This window comes from Heloderma suspectum, chromosome 5 (genome assembly GCF_057233095.1).
Source record: "Heloderma suspectum isolate Gila_16-S chromosome 5, 16-S_ref, whole genome shotgun sequence".
Lineage (NCBI taxonomy): Eukaryota > Metazoa > Chordata > Lepidosauria > Squamata > Helodermatidae > Heloderma > Heloderma suspectum.
The window spans coordinates 1,728,981-1,745,588 of record NC_139462.1 but is presented as its reverse complement, the minus strand read 5'-3'; the positions used below and the strand labels follow the sequence as shown (position 1 = coordinate 1,745,588).

The following is a 16,608-nucleotide window of genomic DNA, read 5'->3' as shown; positions in this document are numbered from 1 at the left end:
GCAGAGGCAACAAAGGGCCAGTTCCAGAGCAGTCCAAGCAACAGCTGCCCGTCTGGCTCTAGACCAGAGAAGACAGGAAGGATGGGGCTGGCTGGCCAGTCATCTGCTGGACCGGCAACACCCCAGCTCAGTCCATCAGGCCACCCACGTGGCACCAGCTACTTTACAAGGCGGGGGCACAGAGAACTACACCGAGGACACTCCCGAGGGCGGGGGGGGGGGGGTGCTGGTCCTCTCCGGGAGAAGACGTCGTAAGAGCCTGTCGCACTTGCGCTTGACAGAGCCGTTTTAGTGACCAGGACCTCTGAGCAGGACCCCATGGTAGCAAAACAAGCCACGTCCAAGTAGATGAGAATTAGAGCAATGTTTATTTTGATAGTGAAAGCTTCCCCCGCCCCCGACTCGGACGTAGGCTCTGGGCCCTGGTGGTGCTGCAGGGAGGGCCAGATGGAAGCCTAGGCCTGCTGATGGAAGAAAGCGCAGGCTGGCAGGCAGGCAGGCAGGCCCACCCCCTCGGGCTTGGGGCATCGGTCGTCTTGCCCCTGCAGAGATGGTTCTCGGACTGGACACACACGGTGCCCAAAGGCACAGCTCCAGCACAGCAGCCACCCCACAAAAGTCTGTCATCGATCAACCCACAAGTCCAGGAAAAGACACAAGCTGGTCAGCGGCTCCCCTCATGGTGTGCCGTTCCGTATTTCTCCATGTACCTCCTGTGAAGGCAAGAAAAGCGTCACAGAGCCCACTGCAGCACTCCTGGCCTGCAGGAGAGGCTGTTTGGGGGCTGTAGCTGGAGGGAGCCAGCAGCCCCACCCTCTGTTTCCACATGCTCCCAAGCTCACCTCCGGGCATAGTCATAGAGTGCCTGCTTCCGCTCCTGAAGGGAGAGGTGCCTTGCCTCAGGGGATCTGGCAAAGAGCTTCACTGGCACCTGCACAAAGGGGGGGGGGGTCAAAAGGGCAGCCAACGGGCACTCTCCCGCTCACTCTGGTGCTGATCCCCCAGCTGTCCTCTCGAGAAACCCAGCCGTACTCCACCCCAACAGCTCTCCAACATGCTTCCATCAGAAACACCCACACCCAGTCCTCTTTCTCACTCCTATTTCCTAGTCCGTACGTACCGTGGCTGGGGGAGAGGCGGGAGGGTGGTGAGCACCGGAGACAGATGGAGCAGGCAAGGAGGCCTCTGCCTCCACCTCATGGGGTACAAAGGGAACCCGCCCCTCTAGCAGATTAGCGATGGTGGTGTCCACACATTTCGTCTGGGCTGAGAGGAAGACAGGCATCAGGCCCTGTTCAGCGGGGCAAGGTGTTGCGAAGGCTCCGTTCCTCAGGAAGGGAAGAGCAGCCAGCCAAGCATTTCCTCTGAGCTGGTGCCCACACGTTCTCGCTCCTCCCCAGCCCCTTATTCCACAGACTACACACAGCCCTATTTGCTCTGGCCCGGAGCCAGTGCTGTCAAACAGAACCACAAGAGCTTAACTGAGGAGGCAGTAAGGCAGCTTTGGCAGGGATCGGGACGCTTTTCAGTCCAATTTCCTAATTGTAGCTGCTTTACTCAGTCCCCAATAAGTCAACGAAATGGGACTGTAAGCAACTTCTCCTCCAGACCAAATTCTCACTCTCTGGGGGAAAGCAACAAACTGGGCTTTTGAAGTTCTTGAGTAGCAAGAGAGAGCGATTTAAAGGGCCCCGTGATCCCTGACTTTTCCAAAGCTGTGCTGGTCGTGGAAAAGGAGCACAAGAACGTCGCTCATTACGGACACTAGCCAATGCGCGCCTGCGCCAGCCCACGGACAGCGGCACTATCCGTGCCCGCACCAGTCGTTCCAGAGCCCGGCGTGACGCTCTCACGGAAGCCTGCAAGGCACAGTTGCTGGGAGCCGCCGAGGCACAGGGTGCTGCCTGCAGAGGCGCACCGAGCTCCGCGGGAAGCTGCGTAGCCTCTGCTTGGCTCCCCTGCCCTTCCTCGCTCGCTCTTCCCCTGCGCCCCAGCTGCAATCTTCACCGAGGCATGGAGGAGTGCTGCCGGAGCCTCCCCTGGCTGTTCTTCTACCCCCCAAGGCCTCTCACCTAGGTCCTTGCGGATGACTGCCAGGGGCACATGGGGCAGGACTTCTCTGACACGCTGGGCCATGCCCATCAAGCGCACATCCTCTGCAGAGGCCATGCCAGGGGAATCTCGAGGGCGGGCTCCTGCGGGCGGACTTGGAGCTGCAAGAGAAACATGAGGGGGCAGGGGCGGGTGAAGCGCAAGCTCCTGCAGTGAACTCTGCCCAACGGCTGCTGAGCCCAGTGCCACCCTTAGGCAGGCCCCTCCTGGCCGCCCCTTCCCCAAGGAGAGGTGACTGCCACAGTACACACTGGCCGCGGTAACCCAGAGCACAGAGAGGCGCCTTCCTTCCAAGTTGGGAGGAAGCGGCAAGGGCCAGCCATTCACCCACCGTGTAGAGAAAGGTAGGCTCTCGGGACTGCGTTCGACAAGGAGCAACACAGCCGCCCCACACTACTCACCAGGGGGGGGGTGGGAGGCGGGGGGGCTGTGGCGTAGTCGCTTCAGGTGCTCCGCTTTGTCTGCAGCCGTGAGCCGAGTGGGCACCACACCCAGCTCTAGGGCCAGGAGCTGCACAGGGGAGAGAGCAGCAGAAGCCAGGCCTCAATGTGGGACCCCCAACCTCACAGAGACACAGGCCGAGACCCCACCCACCATGGCTACGAGCCTGAGCACAGGAATTCAGGTCTCCCACGCCCAGGTGAGAGGGATGCAAAAGCCACCCCAGCACTAGGCCTCTGTTCCTACCTCTTGAGTCCGCAGCGCAAAGTCCTCGCGGGTCTCCTCAGCTGGTCTGCAGACTGATGGGAGCCATCTGGGAGAGAGAAAGGCAGGACATCAGAGCACCGAGCTGCCCTTCCTCCCCGAGACCACACCCTCCAGCCAAGACTCCCTTGCCTAGAGAGGCAGAAAGGGGGTGCTCCAGGGCAGAGAGGCCCAAGGGTTTGCACTCCTCTCTGGGGGCCTCCCACAACACTCTTCGTACCCCCCCCCCAAAAAAAAAGCAGAGACGTTTAGTACCTTACTTGATAAATGGTAAAGGGAACAAAAAAAGTCCAGAGTAGCTCAGTAACCCAGGAGGCGTCGGCCACGCTCTTCAGAACGGGAGAGAGAGAAAGCAGTGAAAACCAAGCAGGGTTGCTGGACTGCAAGCAGCTTCTCCTCCAGACCAATTTTCACCTGCAAAGCCTGCTCTGAGATGTGGGAGAAAAGGAGCAAATGCCCCCACCCCCAGCCTGTTGAAAGCAGAAGCCACAATTGGGGGAACATTGCCCGAGTGCCCCAATCCCTCCAGCACTCACCACAGCAACGAAAGGCCTTTGGACTTGCAATGCCACTGGCTGGACCGTATCCAGGATGGAGAATGGCCAGGAGCTGAAGTGGAAATAGCCCTGTCAGCAAGGTCAGGCTAACCTGGAGCCACTCGCAGGCCACGTCAGGACCAAGAGCCCCCCCCCCTTTGCCCCACTGGCTCTGCCCACCCCCCTGCTGGGCCTCACCTGAAACGCAGGAGGCCGACCCGGCCGTTGGTGGTCGTCTCCTCAGGGAAGAGCAGCAGAGGCGGGTTGCCCCCCTGGGACGAGTAAGCCTTCAGCGACTCCAACAGTTCAGCTCGGCTCTCTGTGCCCCCAACCTCCAGGAACCCCCGGGACCAGCAGATGAAGCCAGAGGTGCCATTCAACACAGGCTAGTGAAGAAGGAACAAGTCAAAAGACCCCCCCACAACAAGACACCACAGCTCTGAGCTCTCCCACTTGTAGGGATAAGAACAAAAGAACCAGGGCCCAAAGAGCTTCAGCTGCTGAGCTGCATAGAAAGGTAACAAATAAACCTGTCTGGTCCTCTTTTAAAACTGTCAAAGTTAGTGGCCGCCATTACATCTTGTGGTAGCATCTATAAGAAAGGGAGAAAAATGTCTCCCAAACCATTTTCTCCACACTACGCATCATTTTGTATGCCTCTATCCTGTCCCCTCACTCGCCTTTTTTCTATGCTACACTGTAACCTTCCCTCACAGAAAAGTTGCTCCAGCCATTTGATAACTTAAGCTGTCCTTGTCTCCACTACGATGTCCTTTATGGGGCATCCACTCACTACAGAGTGACATCCCACCAACCCCCTGGAGCACGATATGGCTGAGGAAGGCTCTGAGCCCCTTCCAGGCTCACACAGCCAGGGCTGTCCTCTGGAGTTTGACAATGTGGGTGACCTGGGACACAATCTGACACGATTTCGTCCAGTTTTAAACTCTGGGCTCCAGAGCAACCACAGCTCTGGGCTGAGGAGCTGCACAGGGCACTCAGGTACTGTACGAACAGGGGCAGAACCCCATATCCAGATTTCTTAGGACAAGAAAGAGAAACACTTCCTGGGTGCCCAGGAAGAGACCCAGGCCCCGTTTGTCCCAACAGCCTAGCCCCATCCTAATTTCTCCATAAGATGTGCGTGCTTAGGAGTAGGAATTAATGTATTAAATGCTTTACATCAGGGGTAGGCAAACCTGATGCCCTCAGTGCTCTGCACTAGAACTTTCATAAGTCCTGGCCAATGTGGCCAATGGTCAGGGATTATGGGAGTTGTCCAAAACATCTGGAACACAGTTTATGTTGCTCATTGCATATTGCTAACCCCTTTAGATTTTTAAAGTTTTTTAAAAATTTTATGAGACACCTTTCTTCGCTAGGAAGCTGGGATGCTTCAAAACGAGGCGCCAATCTCCACCAACAGCATTATTTCCCAGAATATCTGCAGTTTCAGAAAACACAAACTGTGGGTGACTGAAGTCCGCTGCTCTCTTTTGAAGTGCGCCCAGCTGCCCCTAAAAAAAAGGCAGCTGGGAGAATGAGGGTGGCAGAGAACATCCGAGGGTGGGGGGGAGGTGTGTCGGCAGGGAGTGACAGGTGCTCTGCCTCTGCTGTGTGTGTGTGCTCAAAAGAGAACGTTTGCGCGTGCACACCCTTGGTGTAGTGGTGGTGTGCGCGTGCATTAGCAGATTTGTTGTTGGCGTGGCATATTTTACCTGGGGCTCAGTGTGTGCGCGTGTGTATGCATGCGCGGATATGCGTTATACCTGTCACGTATGTGGTGTGTGCGTTTCTCTGAGCATCACCAATTTGCCTTCTAAAAAACTGGTGTTTTGTGGGGAAAATATACGATTTGGCGTGAAGTTCTTGGGTAAGCTATTTTTCTTTCAGCTTCAACACTTCGCCTTTTGAGAAAAGAGTGTTTTGTGACTAGCTATGCCCACTTTGGCAACCTACAGCACACCCTCGAAATTCCAAACATACCTAATGGCCTAAAAAAGACAGAGACCCCAGCTTCTTGGTATGATACATAGTGAGCATTATTTCTAAGCTATACTGCTGCATATTTCAAGTATATCAAACAACACAGAAAGATACAAATAATGCAGCGGCAGTTATATTACGGAAAGAAGATTACAAAAGGAAACAAGGCAGCCTTGCAAAATCAACACAGGATGAGTTACCGAGAAGGGCCACCCGCCAAGAGATCTCTGTGTTGCCCGCTGGGCCCAGGCAAGGGCCGAGACGCAGGTGCTTAGCCCAAAAGGGGCTGTCAGTGGAGAACGAACCCCCCCTTACGCCAGGAGAGGCGGCAGGCGGGCCCCTCCTGCCCGAGGAGCTGCCCGCCCACAGCAGGGCCTTCCTGGCCCCTGGCTCACCGCGCTGCAGGAGGTCAGCAGGTTGAGGACGTTGTGGTCAAAGTGGGTGACGTGGTTGGCGACGTAGATGTGGGCGCGGCGCGGCTGCTGCCGCCCTCGGGGGTGACTCTGCTGCACGACCAGGCCCAGTACCGAGCACATCACGCGCACGACGAACCTGCAACGGGAGGGTGGTGGGCGGGCTGGGCTGGGCCGGGCCGGGGCCTGCCCCGCGCGCCCTCGCCCGGCCCAGCCTCACCTGCGGGGGGCGCTGTCCGGGAGGGCGCAGCTGACCAGGAAGACGTGGAGGCCGAGGAAGAGCCGCAGCAGCAGCAGGCACAGCCCCACCGGCGCGTACAGCAGCAGCGACAGCAGTAGCAGCCCGTCGCTCGGCAGCCTGCGCGGGAGACCAAGAGAGAGAGAAGCGGCCGGTGGCGGCGTCGCTGGGAGCTCGCGGGCGGGCGGGCGGCAGCCCCTCCGCGGCGGCCCCCGCCCTCCCGCGGGGCGGCCCTGGCGCGGCGGCCCTCCCCCGCCCTCACCGGCGCGAGTCGAAGAGGCGATCCGGCCCGGCGGCGGCGGGCTCCATGCCGGCGCCGCCTCCCGGCCTCCTCCGCGCCTGCCCGCCTTCACCGGGGGCCGGCCCGGCCCGAGGCGGCGGCCGGAGCGGCCATCTCGGCTCCCGCTGCGCAGCGGGGGAAGCGCGTCACGGCTGCGCCCGCCCCGCCCCGCCGCTTCGCGCACGCGCAGGCGCCTCCCTTTCCGGATCGCGGCGGGGCGCCCTCCGCACTACGTCTCCCGCGCTGCACCGCGCCAGGGCTCCCGGCGTGCCTCCTCGAAGGGGCTGCCCGCTCCGCGCCGCTCCGCGCAGGCACGGCAGGGCAGGGCAGGCGGCGAGGATGATGCCGGCGGCGGCGGGCCTGGGCCTGGGCCTGCGCGCCGCGCCCCTGCGCACGGGCGCGGGGCTGCTGGCGCTGGCGGGGCGCGGCCCGTGCGGGGCCCGTGCGGGCGGGGGCGGGGGCGGCCGGCCTCCGCCGCCTCCGCGGGGGTGGGCGGCCGGCGGGGCCGCGGCGGGGGCGGCGCTGGCGCTGCTGCTGTGGGGGCGCGGCGGGGAGCGCGAGGCCGGCGGGCCCGGGGCCCGGCCCGGCTTCCCCCTCCGCCGCCCGCCGCTGCGCGCCGCCGCGCCCGCCGCGCCGCCGCCGGGCTCCCCGCGGGCCTCCTACAACTTCATCGCCGACGTGGTGGAGCGGACGGCGCCGGCGCTGGTCTACATCGAGATCCTGGGCAGGTGCGCGCGCGGCGGCGGGCGCGGGAGGCCGCTAAGCCAGGCGGGCCCGCCGCCCCCCGCGGGCGTCGCTCCCGCGCGCCCGGGCCCGCCGTCGCCGGGCCGCGGGGGAGGCCGCTCCTCCGCCTCGGCAGGGCCGGGGGAAGAAGGAGCCTTGTCCGCCGGCAGCCGCCGCCAGTCCAGCAGCAGCCCGGGCGAAGGGCCGGAGAAGCGGCGCCTGCCGCTGGGCAGCTTCCGAGCTGGGCTGCACAACTCTTCTGGGCCGGGGCGCATCTGGGCTGGCTGAAGGCCCACCCGGCACGCAGCTGCAGAGCCGGAGGCCCCCCTCACAGCCGGGCACCGGCCTGGCTGAGCCCGCGGAGGAGAACACCCCGGCGCGGCCCTCAGGCAGCCGGGCGCAGCCGCGCATCCAGCGTCCTTGTGCCACGCTCGCCTGGGGCCCCTGATGGCCCCGCTTGCCGCCTTCCTGCAGCCTGACTAGATGGGCTGTGGGGAAGGTGGGCCGCAGCGGCATGCAACCCGTGGCCCCCTGCTGCCTCAGGATGAGCTTGGGAAGCCCTGGAAGCCCTCGGTGACAGTCAGGCCAGTGCAGCTCCGGGACCCAGAACGGGCGGAGACAGGCATCCGCACGAGGAGCGAGGCAGGCTGCGGAAATGCCTGGCCTGTGCCTCGCCATCCTGGGCCCAGGGAAGCGGTGTCGTCTGCTTCTGCAGCCAGCAGCACGTGCCCAGCGCCTGGGCGAGGGCGAGAGCTCCGCGGGAGAGCTCTGGAAGGCCTTTGTGCTGCAGCTGCTGGCTGCCGGTTGCTCTGCTCTGCGTCGACAGGGCTTGTGACGGCTCAGGCTTCTCCTGGGGTGGCGGCTGCTGCCCCGGGCCGTCTTCCCTGTGCCTACTCACCCCATCCTGCTTCACCTCTGCCCCCCAGGCACCCCTTCTCGGGGCGGGAGGTGCCCATCTCCAACGGCTCCGGCTTTGTGGTGTCCGCAGATGGGCTGATCGTGACCAACGCCCACGTGGTGGCCAACCGGCGACGGGTGAGGGTGCGGCTGGCCAGCGGGGAGCTCTATGACGCTGTGGTGCGGCAGGTGGACCAGGTGGCAGACATTGCCACTCTCAAGATCAGCCCCAAGGTGAGTCCCTCTGGCGGCCCCCGGCCAGAGATGTGGGGAGGGTGGCTGCAGCTCGCGGATTGTTGCAGGCATGGCCACCCCCGCAGCTCCTCACAGAGACCGGCTGACCACGCCTGAAGGCCTGTTAGAGCAGCCGGTCCCAGTGCCAGCTGCTGCAGCTGAGGGACTGGCCAGCAGGGATCCTGACCTCACATATGGGGCCATGCACCCCCTGGACCCAGGCCAGGGCTGCTCCTTCTGATCCTCCACAGCCAGAGTCCCCGCTGGGTCCAGCTGCAAGCAGCATTGGGGTCAGCAGAGGGGGGAGGAGATGCCACTGCACTGCCAGGTGTCCCGGTTGCAGCTGGAGGACTAGGAAGGAGGATGGGGTGGGGTTGACTGGGCCTGGAAGGGGTCCAGCGGATCAAGGTGCTGTCGTGGGTGGGCCGCAAGGGCTGAGGAAGCGGCTGCTGCAGCCAGGGAGGCTTGGGAGGCTTTCTGATGTGGAGTCCTGGTGCTGACTCCGTCTGTTTGTCTTTCCTGCTGCACTGCCCAAAGCGCCCCCTTCCGACGCTGCCCCTGGGCCGCTCCTCCGAGGTGCGCCAGGGAGAGTTTGTTGTGGCCATGGGCAGCCCCTTCGCCTTACAGAACACCATCACGTCGGGCATCGTCAGCTCAGTCCAGCGTGGGGGCCGGGAATTGGGCTTGGCAGCCTCAGACATGGAGTATATCCAGACGGACGCTGCTATTGATGTAAGGGGGCTCCTGGAGGTGGGGGGTTGGGGAGTGCCAGGGAAGGGCCCTTTCATACTTGTCCCTGGAGCCTGGGTGGTATCTCGAGAGTGGGAGGGATCTGACTCTTTCTGGGGTTCCCTCTCACCTGTAGCTATGCCCGGGGGGTTGGGGGCTCCTTTGAGCGGTCTGTGTGACGCCTGTTTCCCTCCCTTTGCAGTTTGGGAACTCCGGGGGTCCCCTTGTCAACCTGGTAAGTTCTGCAGTGCGCACATCTTTGATGATTCTTGCTGGGAGGGAGGTGATTGTTGGCTGTTTACTCTGGTCAGCAGAACAGGTAGCTATACTTTCCTCTGGGCCAATGCTTGGTACCCCAGGAGAGGGGGCTCTTCTGGCAGGGAGGGGCTGGGCGAGCCCACGCTGTGCAGTGTGGAGTGCTCTCTGCCCTTCAGCTGGGGGGCCGGGGGCTTTGCAGACCTGTGAAGCCGCTGCCAGGTGGCGCAGCCAGAGGGCCTTGCACCCCTCCCTTCATGAAAGCCAGGTCTCGGGGGCTGTTCTGGGGCTGTGTCCTTGTCCTAGGACGGTGAGGTGATTGGCGTGAACACCATGAAGGTGACGCCCGGGATCTCGTTCGCCATCCCGTCTGACCGGCTACGAGCCTTCCTGGAGCAGGAGGAGAAGCACAAGAGTGAGTTGCAGGGAGGGCGAAGGGGCCGGATCTCCGCCACCCCCCCGTTCCTCTCACCCAGCCTGAGCCCCCCGCAAGCGCCTCTGGGGGCGGAGCTCTCCCGCTCTTGGCTGCTCTGCAGGTGCCTGCCCGCCTGCTGCCGCTTTGGGCTTCCTGCCTCTGCAGGGGGTGCGGCACAGGGCCTCGGGTGGTGGGAGCGGGGAGGTGGGGAGCCCCTGCGGGAGAAGCACAGACCGTTCCCCCGGTGATGGGAGCTTCTTCCTTACAGGCTCCTGGTTTGGCAGCGCTGAGGGGAGGCGGCGCTACATCGGGGTGACGATGCTGACGCTGACGCCCAGGTGGGGCTGTGAGCGGGAGCCTTCCAGACGGGAGGGTGCAGTGGGCATCTCCCCACCCCCCACACACATTTTAGCGGCGGGCAGTTTGCAAAGTGCTGTGATCCAAGTAGTCAGTCCTGGTTGCTCCCAAGCCGTAGGGGCAAAGGGTCTTGTCAGGGATCAGAGGTCAAGCCAGCACGCTCTCCCAGGCCATGAAAACGCCCCCGCCCCATCACACTCATGGAAGGCCTGCACAGAGGGCTCTTCTCCCACCACGGAGCAGAGCTGGAGGTCCTGGGGGCTCCCTCAGCCAGAGCAGCCCCTGCTGGGCTCCCTGCCCAGCTTGCTCCTGTCGGCAGGCCTGCTTTTGCCCAGCACAGGGCCCCCTTCCTCGAGAGGCTGATGTTGTGACACCCCCCTCCCCGCAGCATCTTGTCTGAGCTGAAGATGAGAAATCCAGCGTTCCCCGACGTGTCCTACGGAGTCCTCATCCACAAGGTGATCATCGGCTCCCCGGCTCATCAGTAAGCTCAGAGTTCCATGTTGCGTCTGGTGTTGGGGGCGGGTGTCCGGGGTTTGGAGGTGCGCCACCTCCTTCTGGCGCACCTGGCCTTGTGCAAATGGTGAAGCTGCCCCTGCCTCCCCTTGCCATTGTTTCCCCAGGGCAGGCCTGAAGGCAGGAGACGTGGTCACAGAGATCAATGGGCAGGCGTCCCGGCAGGCGGAGGATGTCTATGAGGCGGTGCGGACCCAGAGCCATGTGACGCTGCTGGTGCGCCGCGGCTACGAGGCACTGCTCCTGACAGTCACCCCGGAAGTCACTGAGTAGGGGTGGCATGTGGGGGCGGGGTTGCGAACAAGGTGCGGGCATCTCCCCCCCCCCCCCGTTTCAGAGTGGACTTTCGCTGCTCCAGGCAAAGGATCGACCCTGCCTGCTGCTGTCCTCCCAGTAGACGGGTTGTCTCTGCCCAGAAGCTGTGGGCTGGAGGTGGCCTGGCAGGAGGAGGGGACCCACCTGGCTCCTTGACACTTCGGCCCTGATGGGCACTTCTCTTTGGTCATTAAACAATTCTGTGGCCCCAGCCATGCACTTCCCCTTTCCTAACTCACAAGTTTCCCGAATGCTGCATCGGGAAGGAGCGTGAGGACAATGCGCTGAGAGAGCAGAGGGCAGGGCACGCTCCTCTTCTCTTTGGCTTCTGAACGTCTTGGGCCCGGTTGTTTTGCGGACAGCAAGTTTCTAGCCCATTGCGATGAAGTATATGAAAATGTACAACTGGGGCTGTCTCATTAGGACCCTTGCGTCCAAGGAAAGGCAAGCAGCTTGTGCTTTCCAAAGGCCTGCGCGTGGGCATGCTCTGAACGCAGCTTAACCACTTGAAGATCAGGGAGGCAAAGTCAGTAAGCGCAGAAACAAAACTTCTTGGCCATTTTGAAGCTGGTTGGCAGCACTGGTGCTGCTTCAGGAGTAACAGGCAGCGAGACCTACCCCGGCCGCAGCCGCCGGGGGCGAGGCTCTTCCTTCTCCTGCTTGCAAGCTGGCTTTTCTGTGCCAAGTGCTCTGCCCCCAGCTCAGTTTTTTTACAGACCTCCCAACCACAGTGCAGAGGCCTGTTTCCAGGTGTGCCGATGGTAAAACACAACGTTAGCCCTTTAGTCAGAAGCATAACAGAGCCCTAAGGCTGCTCAGACTATAAGCCTGTTCAGCTCGGCACCTTGTTTCCCAGTGACCAGCCAGATACCCCAGAGGGAAACCTGCAAGAAGGATGAGAGTGCAATAGCACGCTCCTGCTTGTGTTTCCCCCAGGCAGGTAAATGTAGGCATCCTGCCTCCAAGACCGGGGTGGGGGGGGGGGAATATACAGCCGTTGTAAAGTAAGGCTACTAGCAACATGAATTTTGTAATCCACTTTTAAAGCCATCCAACTTGGTGCTTACGACTACATCTTGTAGCGAATTCCGTGAAATATGTGGTGTGCGAAGTAGTTCCTTTTATCTGTCCTAAATCTCCCACCATTTATCTTGACTTGGTTTGCATGACACAATAGCCCACCCTAGCCTAATTTACCCAGGGGGCCTATGGCATCTGGCCAGGTGCTACACACGCCATTGTTGCTCCAGCCCCTGGATCGTTTTGGTTGCCATGTTCTGCACCTTTTCCAGCTCTTCAGTGTTTTTGAGGTGTGACCAGAACTATACACAGGATTCCAAGCGAGGTCCCATCATAGGTTTGCACCAAGGCATGGCAATATTGGCATTTTCGTTTTCAGTTTTTCCTAATCCCCAACATGGAATTTGCCTTTTGCAGCAGCTTTGCCCTGAAGTTTTCATTGCATGCTCTAGCTCAAACCCCAGGATTTTGGGGGGGGGGGGGGGCGCACACATGGCGCCTGTTATGAAGTCATTGGCCTCAAGAGGTTTTTCTTGCACTAAAGTGTGGAAGGAAAGCCAGGGAGACCCAGCCCTCCTGTGCTCAGAGTAACATGACACATGGTGAGACAAGGGGCTAAGCTGTTCTGCTGTCTCCATTTGTGTTCTTGTATTCAGCCAGTGGGAATGTGGTGCTGTGAGGGGGAAATTCTTAACACTGTTACCTCGGAAGATCCATGCTGTAGAGAAGCAGGCTGCAGGAAGTGACATTACAGGTAGGGAAATGTGAAAGGGGGCTATACCACACACCAACGCTTCCCAGATCCTGCATGCCTTTGTAGCTGTAAGGGCTTGTTTTTAAATGATTATAAAATGCAGAGACAGCAGTCAGAATCTACCAACTGTTGTTTGCAGCATGGAACGGGGGTGGGGGTATCCCTTTACATCCTCAGTTTTGCAATAAAATAAAGGCCAGGTCTCACAGGGGACTTTGTATCTTGTTTCCTAGGCAGAAACATGGAAGGGCTAGAAAAAAATTGGGATTTCCCCCCTGGCCCTTTGCACCAGCAACTGTACACTGCTGTGCCTGCAGAGGGGGCTGCTGGTGGCTGGCTGGGGACTCAAAGGAGCCCTTCAGTGGTCTTGTCAGCTGCCATCCCGAGAGCCACTGAAGGCCCTGCAGGAGCCCCTGGCTGGAGGCTGCCCTTGCCTTTCCTTGAAGAAAGGAAGCCGCCCTTTGCTGTGCAGCAGCTGAGCACTCATCGCCAGGCCCTCCCTCTGGCGCCAACCTGGCCTGGCTTCTGCCAGGGGGTGTTGTGGGGGATGACTTTGCAGGGCAGAAAGGATGCTGCTAAGCCAGCCAGGGACTTGGGTGTCTTATTTTCAGGGGCTTGGCTGCAGTGCAGGAGAAGGAGCGGGGAACTGTCCAGACAGGCTGCTCCTTTCAACTCTGGGACTGGAATTTGTTCCTCCACCAAACAGCCAGGGAAAAAAGCGGGGTGGGCAGGGGGGTGTCAGCAGACCACAGGGCTAGGTGGCATTTCTGACACAGCTCTAGAGTGCTAGGTGAGGGGCTGGCCGTTGCTGTGCTCCATGCCCCATCCATCTCTGTCTCTCCCGTGCACGCAGGGCACCTGTAGCTAAGTGGAACTACAAAGGAAGCCCCTTCCACGCATCATCAATTCTCCTACTCCCGCCCCCCCCCGCATCTGCTGAGGCTGACCCTGCACAGCCTCAGCCCCAAGCAGAGCTGCATCTGGTGGCACCCAGACGGGAGGCAGATGCCTGCCCCACAGCACAAACCCAGCCGGGGCGCTCTTGCTTCAAAGCTAGCCCCGCCCCTCGCACGTGTGCACGGTCAGTAGGCAAGCTTGGACCATGGAAATGCACTTTATATAAGACCCAGATCTGCCTTCTGCCCCCATGTGGGCAGCGGCTTTAGCACCAGAGAAGAAGCTGGCTGGGGGGGCAGGCGGTGTGGTGCAAGTGGCCTGCAGTTTGGGGCCTCCTGTCCTCCCACCCTCTTCCTCCTGCCACCAGGGCTCCTCCGTGACATCGGCAGCTCCTCTGTGGACAGAAGCCACACCACAAGGGGGGTGGGGCGAGGTCCAGTCCCAGCTTCTGTACAGGGGGGAGGGGGTCAGTGGCAATCTCTTCCTGCCCCCAGCCAAGTGGCCCCCTTTGCCCCAGACGGGGAGGAAGGGGCCTGTGCCGCTCTCGATGTCTTGCGCTCCGATTCTGGCTGAGGCCGCGGTGCCTCCTGGCCACAGTGGTGCCTCCGGCGCAGGTGGTCGCACTGGTGCCCAGGAGCAGGCTGGGCTGCTTGGTCTATGCGATCTGGTTGTTGAGCTGTCCAGGGTACTGTTCAAAGCGCCTGTTGGCCTCATCACTGAGAGCATCCCCTGCAGCAAGACAGAAGGGGGACATGTGCTGCCCCATGCGGCCCACTGGGGCTGGCTGGCCAACTCCCTACAGCCCTGCTCCCCGCCAGTGGCCAGCCCACTGAAATGCCCTCCTGTTCCATAGTGCCCCACGGCAGCTCAGCCATACCTATGTGGCAGCTGTGAACCCAGATGCGGTGTCCGTCATATTTGCAGTTGCATTTCATGGCGTTGTTGGTGAAGTCACTCTCTGCAACTTCGTACTGGGGGTTAATCACCACCTGGGGAGCAAAAGAGAGGATGAAGGGGGGGGGCGCGTCCTCCCCTCCAGGCTAGCCCAGTCTTCCCCAACCAGATGCCTGCCAGCGAGTTTGGACTACAGCTGCCATCAGCCCCAGGCATTATGGCCCATGGTGGGAGGCACAGCCCAAACATCTGGAAGGCGCCAGCTTGAAGGCTGGGCTGGCCACAGGAAGGATCGGTCCTGCCTCTTGTGCTAGCTGCTGCCCTTGGAGGAGGAGGAGGCAGGCTCAGGACCCCACAGCCACCATGGGACCGGCCCAACAGGACACACTCATGCCAGCTGTGTTTTTCTTGGCTGGGTAGGAGAGTCGTGGTCTGTAGGTGGAGAGATTTCAGAGCCTGCCCCTTGTCATGGGCAGATCATGCCCTGCTGAAACCTAGACTGACAGGGTGCTCTCCCTCTATGAGGATGGGGCCCCTGCTGGGGTGGTGCACCCCGAGAGGCTGATGGGCTCCAGAGGGCTTGGGGGTCAGGGGGGAACAGCTGGCACTGCTCTCAATGCTCCAGTTGGTCTAGGGAATGCAGGGATGACCCAGGCAGCAGAGCAATCTCCTGAGCAACCTCTCCTGCCTGGCAGAACCTTTTTTGCTCCTTGGTATACTTGCGAGCTCAGGGGAATGAAGCCATTGGAGAGACATCTAGAACAGAGAGGGAGGAAAGCATGAACACAAATGACAGCTCATTCTTGAGCTTCCTCTGTGGCACTGATGTCTACTCAGAAGGAAGTCCTACTGAGTTCGCTGGGGCTTACTCCCTGGTAAGTGCAGACAGGATTGCAGCCTTTGCCTGGACCAACTCCATTAGAGGCATGAAGGCCAGCAGGCAGAGGCGGTGCTGCGATGGGCACAGGCCAGCGCCTGGACAACGCACTGCAGCCTGCACAGGGGGCATCACTCTTCCTCTTGCATGACACCAGACGCCTGGAACACACAAGGAAGCGGGCGCGTGGTGGGATCACGACTGATGTGCTTCTTCACACAGCCTGCCATTAAACAGGACTTTGCTGCCTCCAGTGTGGCCGCTTTATTCCCGTTTCCTTGATGACAGGCGCGTGTGGGGTAAGTGGGCCCACTGCTTCCTGTGGGCCCGTCCAACCAGCCCCCCCCCCCCGGCGCGCTAAAGCACTGCCAGCCTCGCACCGCTGCGTGGGCTGAGCGCAGAGTGCAGCCAGGCCTCGCAGCGATCGAAGGGGGAGGTCCTGCGACCCCACCACGGATGAGTGCTTCGCTCGTGGCTCTGGTTGCGTTCCTCTTCCTGGCCGTAGGGGGTGGGGTGGCGATGGAGGCTACCCCCAGGCCTTTGGAGCCGAGTTGATCTCTACAGGTTTGCCCTGGCCCTCCTTGCAAGCAGCCTGTGACCGCAGGGCCTGAGGCGGGGGGGGGGGGTCAGGAACCCCACCCCACCCAGCTGCGCCTGGTCACGTTCCACCCCAGGTTGCCCAGGGCCATCCGGCCAGCCAAAGGAGAAGACATCTGTCTGCCCAGGCTGACGTGCCTCCATCTCACCCAGCAGCCTGGGAGATGCTTCTGGAAGCTCCTCTTGAGCGGACTGTGAAGGTGCTGGCCTTAACCCAGTTCTTTGTCGCCAGCAAGGGGTGGAGCGCTGCTGTCTGTAGTGGCCAAAGCCAGCAGTCCTCTGACCACATTGCCCCTCTGCCATGAGCTCAGGAGTAGAAGTGTTGCTGTCCCTATCTCTTCATCAGCAGTTCTGAAGTGCTGCTGAACTCGGAGATCCTGCTGAAGATCGTGAACAGACCTCTCCTCTGCTAGGGATGCCTGCTACCCTTTCTTAAAGCCACTAAAGGCGAGGATCAAAAGTGCATCTTGTGGCTGTGAATTCCTTGTGTTGTGTTCTGTCTTGTCAGCACTTTCTCTATGACTCTTCCGCTAAGGGGGGGGCGGCTTTGGGCCAGAGCTGGGATCAGGCACCCAGCCTTGCAACCCATGACTGTTCGGCGTGCAGCAGGCCCTCTACGAAATACTGCCAAATACAAGTGACTACTGCACTTCAACGACTGAATGCTATCACATATTGAAACCAGATGTCAGAAATTATTTCAATACTGAAAGGATATCTGGTGAATATTCACCATCATCACTTGCTAGGGAATGTTTTGACAAGACATCTTGCATAAAGGGCAAACTAGTTTTACATTGACTCCTTGGTGCCTTGAGTCAGGGAGGACCTGCAGGTCCAAGCAGGGGGCCAGGACTG

General features: G+C 60.7%; 3 protein-coding genes across 10 annotated transcripts in view; 1 reads left to right on the top strand and 2 right to left on the bottom strand.

The window, feature by feature from the left end:
- Window positions 1–349: 349 nt before the first annotated feature.
- Window positions 350–6,404, bottom strand: AUP1 (AUP1 lipid droplet regulating VLDL assembly factor). Of its 2 annotated transcripts, XM_084855161.1 has the most exons (12): window positions 6,253–6,404; window positions 5,973–6,110; window positions 5,735–5,891; window positions 3,552–3,739; window positions 3,354–3,426; window positions 3,073–3,146; window positions 2,800–2,866; window positions 2,514–2,622; window positions 2,073–2,213; window positions 1,121–1,266; window positions 843–931; window positions 350–713 (listed from the first exon to the last, which is right to left on the bottom strand). In XM_084855161.1, exons 1-12 carry the CDS (start codon window positions 6,297–6,299, stop codon window positions 665–667), a joined length of 1,278 nt encoding a protein of 425 aa, XP_084711287.1. In that variant the 5' UTR covers window positions 6,300–6,404; the 3' UTR covers window positions 350–664. The 2 variants fall into 2 exon arrangements, 1 of the variants encoding a protein (XP_084711287.1); XR_014791915.1 differs by lacking the exon at window positions 1,121–1,266.
- HTRA2 (HtrA serine peptidase 2) lies at window positions 6,127–11,783 on the top strand. Of its 5 annotated transcripts, none has more exons than XM_084855158.1 (8): window positions 6,127–6,581; window positions 7,982–8,124; window positions 8,662–8,856; window positions 9,056–9,088; window positions 9,415–9,523; window positions 9,792–9,861; window positions 10,269–10,364; window positions 10,504–11,783. In XM_084855158.1, exons 3-8 carry the CDS (start codon window positions 8,728–8,730, stop codon window positions 10,667–10,669), a joined length of 603 nt encoding a protein of 200 aa, XP_084711284.1. In that variant the 5' UTR covers window positions 6,127–6,581; window positions 7,982–8,124; window positions 8,662–8,727; the 3' UTR covers window positions 10,670–11,783. The 5 variants fall into 5 exon arrangements, with proteins under 5 accessions (XP_084711284.1, XP_084711283.1, XP_084711286.1 ...); XM_084855157.1 differs by having other exon boundaries at window positions 6,253–6,581; window positions 7,920–8,124; XM_084855160.1 differs by lacking the exon at window positions 6,127–6,581 and adding an exon at window positions 6,617–6,998.
- LOXL3 (lysyl oxidase like 3) overlaps window positions 11,735–16,608 on the bottom strand; it is a 31,534-nt gene continuing 26,660 nt past the window's right edge. For all 3 annotated transcript variants that reach the window (XM_084855154.1, XM_084855155.1, XM_084855153.1), the window contains exons 13-14: window positions 14,260–14,371; window positions 11,735–14,111 (exon numbers count right to left, since the gene is read on the bottom strand). In XM_084855154.1, the coding sequence (XP_084711280.1) occupies window positions 14,038–14,111; window positions 14,260–14,371 (186 nt within the window). In that variant the 3' untranslated portion in view covers window positions 11,735–14,037. The remainder of the gene's footprint in view (window positions 14,112–14,259; window positions 14,372–16,608) is intronic.

Coding starts and splice junctions, on each gene's coding strand:
- AUP1 (XM_084855161.1), bottom strand. CDS start 6,299: ATGGAGCCCGCCGCCGCCGGGCCGGATCGCCTCTTCGACTCGCGCCG. Junction 2,214..2,513: donor CGCCTCCCACCCCCCCCCTG/GTGAGTAGTGTG, acceptor TTTCTCTTGCAG/CTCCAAGTCCGCCCGCAGGA. Junction 932..1,120: donor CCGCCTCTCCCCCAGCCACG/GTACGTACGGAC, acceptor CCCTTTGTGCAG/GTGCCAGTGAAGCTCTTTGC.
- HTRA2 (XM_084855156.1), top strand. CDS start 7,477: ATGGGCTGTGGGGAAGGTGGGCCGCAGCGGCATGCAACCCGTGGCCCC. Junction 8,857..9,055: donor AGACGGACGCTGCTATTGAT/GTAAGGGGGCTC, acceptor CTCCCTTTGCAG/TTTGGGAACTCCGGGGGTCC. Junction 9,524..9,791: donor GCAGGAGGAGAAGCACAAGA/GTGAGTTGCAGG, acceptor TCTTCCTTACAG/GCTCCTGGTTTGGCAGCGCT.